The following is a 4,755-nucleotide window of genomic DNA, read 5'->3' as shown; positions in this document are numbered from 1 at the left end:
TATAATTTTTTTTTATTCTTTTATAATTTTTTTATTCTTTTATTACTACTTATTAAATTCTATTAAACTATTTGTAAATAGAAGTTTCTTGATGAAGATAAGATTTTATTTTTAAAATACAATAGAATCCCAATTATCTGAGGCTCCATATTATCTGAAGTAAACATGATACTTTTCTTATACTGTGATTCATGAAAGTTCAAAATGGTAACATACAGGGCGAGTCAAAATTATGTGAACACTATTTGAGAGAAAGCATTTACTCAAAGTTTGTGTTATACAGAGTCTCAACCTGACCACCAGACCAATTAATGCACTCAAACCAATGTTCAACAGTACAATTTAGTGCCAGAACACCAGAGATTAAGGAGGCCATAACAGTCCGTTGCGACCAATCGGAATAGAAAACAAAACAAAATTAAGATGTTTTTGTTAATAATGTTTAATTAAAAATTAAGATTGTTCACATAATTTTGACTCACCTTGTATATTACAAAATAAGTTGTTAGCTTTTATCATTTAGCTTCAATTTGAGATAAACCATCACTTTTTGATATGAAAAAAATTCCATAAATTATGAAACTTTACTAAAATTTATAATTTTGTCCCCCTAAAAGTACAGAAATGATAGTGCATATTTTTTATTAAGTTTTGTACTGAGAAAATTTACTTTATTTTAATTTGAATCATACCAGTATATTAATTATATATTATAATAAAATCTTTTTCTTAAAATTGAGTTGTAAATATAATATCAGTTATCTGATGTAGAAATAAAAATTTTCCTTTATCATTTATATATATATACATACAGTATATATAGATTTAACTAGAACATAAAACTGACTTTGTACTTTATCTATTAAATTAAAATAATTTGATATTTATGTCTATAAGAAGCAATAGTTAATTTTAATATGAACTACAAATTTCATTTGTTTTAAATGTCTATTTGAATTTTTAAATTACAATGATAACTTTTTGAATAAAATAGAAAACATTTATCACTCAGAAAATGAGTAAAATTGCTTTTCCTATTAAATAAAATGATACTAAATATAGAATAAATAAGAATAGTAAGTATATAATTACAATAAATTACCTATATTCTAATTTAACTTAGTACAGACTATTTTTATCATTAAAAAAATAAATTTACTTAATCTTATACTGTATTCTTTTTATCCTCTACAGATCTGTAATTTTTGTTTACAAAAATCATTAACATCAAAATGTTTTAGGTTCTTGGATCCCAAAAGTAATTATTATTAATAAGCAAAAAATAGATATTTTACTGATTTTTGTATAATTTACACATTTAGAGATTCCCTAATAAAAAAAAAAAAAAGTAATTCTGACTGAAGTTTTAGCATAGAATTAAAACATTTAATAATTTACTTAACTATATTATTCTGACTGAAGTTTTAGCATAGAATTAAAACATTTAATAATTTACTTAACTATATTAAAATATTGAAAGGACATGTTATAAATACACACACATTTGTTTCAGATCAGTTGTTAATCATTTGTATGTACAGTATATTTAACTAAGAACTCTCAAACGTTTTCTTCACTATTAACATTATCTATCACCTTCATAGTTCAAAAATATTACTGTGTCCTGCAATGTTGGCATTTAGTCAACACATTACATAAATTTGTAATAAATGGTCTATTCTCATGACAATATGATTACTTGTAAGTTCTTTCATATTATATTTATATAAAATATATTTTTAGACTAACTGATCATGACTGATTTAAAAATGGTGACTTTTTAATACTGTATATGCATACACACAAGCATTAATACAATACAAAGTTTATTTTTCAAAAATAACTTTTTCTTACAAAGGGACACATTGCCATTTTTCCTGGGTTTCCAAAATAATAAATAGGAGCAAAATATTGGTCTTTAATATCAAACTGGAAATCATAGCTTTAAAATTAATGCCAAATGATTGCCGGATTAGGTCGGGCTATATTTGTTTAAAATTAATTTTAACTTCACTTTTATGAATTATATAATTAGATTGACTTGTGAAACTATTCCATTGGCTTAAATGTATCTTTATGAGAATGACTTATAAATAACTCTTATTAACCATGCTTAAATCTGTTTTGCTGATAGTGAAAAACAATTTAATAAAATAATTTATCTATTAATTTTAATTAATATACTCATATTTCAGTTATTTATTTGTTATCCAAATTTATTAATAATAAAAATTTACCATTAATAGTTAGTACTAAAGAACAACATTCAAATTTCAACAGAAGACCTAAATATAAAAAAATTTAAAGAAAATCTGTAACCTTACAGTTACTCCATTGTCATATCAAAAGTACTTTCAAAAAACTTTTCTTCAGAGCAACTTAACACAAACATTTATTTAAATGTCATCAAGTTAAAATAGTTCAACATAAAACAATTTTTTTTTGTTAGGGTAACATAACACTTTATAGACATTTATAGTATGTATCTGTTGATACTAGAAATTTTGCAGCAAAATTTCAATGAAATATTTCCAAGAGTGAAATTAGATATCTGAACTTTTTAATTTTTATAAATATATTTAACCTTAAGATATTTTTACAAAATTAAATTTTTCTTATGCTTTTTAACTTGTGATGTAAAGTTTTATGATAGCTGCCAGCAATAGGTTTCTATAGTTAAAAAAAATTTAATCAATTTTTCTAATTATTAACCGCATTCGCATAGTTTAAAATAAAGTATCAAAGCATCCAATCTAAAATTAATTATAAATTTAATTTCACAAATATGTTTTTTAATACAGATTCATTTTAAATAAATTAGGCAAAGCCAAGATATTTATTTACTTTAAAATTACAGTAAAATTTCAAAAAACTTATGATTGTTATCCCCACTCAAACAAAACCCTTTAAAATCAGAATTAACTATAAAACAAATAAAACATTAACAAAATTATTAGGATGATAAAAGAAAAATACAAAAGTTAAGATAAAAAATATTTGGTAGTAATATTCAAAATTTCATAATAAAAAAAAAAAACATTCAAAAAATATTTTATAAAAGTTTGAAAATTTAAGAAAATTTTTAAACCTACTAGTAATCAATAATAAATTATTTCTAAATTAATCTTATTATTAAAATAAGAAATAACTAATTTATAATAAAATTTTGTTTCGACACTTAAAGGAAGTGATATAGTTTTTATCAAGGATGCCAAAGCAGAGTCTCCTTCACTCTAGCAAACGACACATTCCAAACAATACAAGACGTATCTTACTTTTTAAAATTTAATAAAAGCTGTAGTCTTTAACCGAAAAAATAAGCATTAGAAATACAAACTGGAAAAAAACATCTGTTTACATATTCTTTGATTAAATGGCAATTTCTCAAGAAACCTATTTACTAAAAACATAAAATAATAGTATTAATAACATTTTCATTCACGCAATCTTACGTCTCGAGGCTCTATTTTTGTTTACAAAAATAAGATTTCAAACAAACTTTCCTATACTCCCGAAATCTAAAATGTCATTGAGAAATTAAGGAAACGTGTTCTTAATATTTTTACAAAAAGAAACACTAATTTAAAACATATATTTAAAACACTAATATATAAACGTTGATATACATCTATATTTAAATATAAAAATAAATAAGTCATAATTCACAAAAAAAAATTTTTAATTTTAGAAATTATAATATGCATTAAATAAGGAATTAATTTCATCTAAAACTAGACTCAAATCACTTTAAAATAATATAAATCTAAGAAACCTTATGTTATAAATGATGATGAATCAATAATTTAGCTTATATAGCTATATATTTTTTATTACTACATATCTAATTGAATCAATGCCAAGTATTTAATCATTTATGGGATCTTCTATATATGTAGAATTCTTTAATTTTAGAATTTTATAAGAAAAAAATTTTCTATCAATTTATATAAATTATACATCAAGCAAATGTATTTATAAAGTCAAGGACTGTGAATTGAATGAAGAGTTTGTGTATTTTGAAGTAAATTTACAAATCACTTAAGCTTAATTTATAAAATAAATGATGTTTAATACATTTACTTACCGCCATCACCAGCTCAAAAGGGTATTTATATACCCGGACGGGAGATTGATACTTTTGAACCATGTTTATAAGAATTTAAACGTTAATTTTCTTGATCAAATACTTTTAAAATATATCCGAGTCATGACTTTTTTTTAAAAAAATAACATAAATGTTTAAATTAAATTAAACTTTATCATCGGACTCGCACTTCCTCGCCACTCGACTTTATAATAATCAGAATGAATAGCACAGTCTTATCTGCCTACATTAGCGCCCTCTGCTAATTCATATATAGTTTTTTGTTGTTAGCGTAATTTAATAAATTTTTTTTATAATTACTTTTTTTAAAATATTTTGAAAGTTTTAATAATACATTTTTAATTGATTACATTTATGTTTTTTTTATTGAGTAGTTTTATACATTTTTTTTAATATGCAGTGACGTCATTTCCGACGTAAACAACATTCCTCACATAGAATAAATATTTGAAACATAATTTTTTTTTAATTTAAAAAATAATTTTAAAGATTAATCTGTATTATTATTATTATTGATATTTAAATTTAAAATTTAATCGGTTTATTTATAGGTTCAATAAATATTTTAAAATAATTTTATAGTTTATGTGTTATAAATTCAATATATATTCTCAGTTTTAAAATAAATTTAAATATTTAAATATAAAGAA

The 4,755-nt window shown here is 21.9% G+C and overlaps 1 protein-coding gene across 2 annotated transcripts in view; it reads right to left on the bottom strand.

The window, feature by feature from the left end:
* LOC111626164 (SEC14-like protein 1) overlaps nt 1–4,320 on the bottom strand; it is a 42,299-nt gene extending 37,979 nt beyond the window's left edge. For both annotated transcript variants that reach the window (XM_023369466.1, XM_023369467.1), the window contains exon 1: nt 4,085–4,320. In XM_023369466.1, coding sequence (XP_023225234.1) covers nt 4,085–4,147 — 63 coding nt within the window. In that variant the 5' untranslated portion in view covers nt 4,148–4,320. The remainder of the gene's footprint in view (nt 1–4,084) is intronic.
* Between the last annotated feature and the right edge of the window lie 435 nt (nt 4,321–4,755).

This window comes from Centruroides sculpturatus, unplaced genomic scaffold (assembly GCF_000671375.1).
Source record: "Centruroides sculpturatus isolate CEXI.00-Female unplaced genomic scaffold, Cexi_2.0 scaffold472, whole genome shotgun sequence".
Taxonomy (NCBI): Eukaryota; Metazoa; Arthropoda; class Arachnida; order Scorpiones; family Buthidae; genus Centruroides; species Centruroides sculpturatus.
Note: the sequence above shows the minus strand (reverse complement) of the source record. Positions and strands in the feature narration are given on the sequence as shown.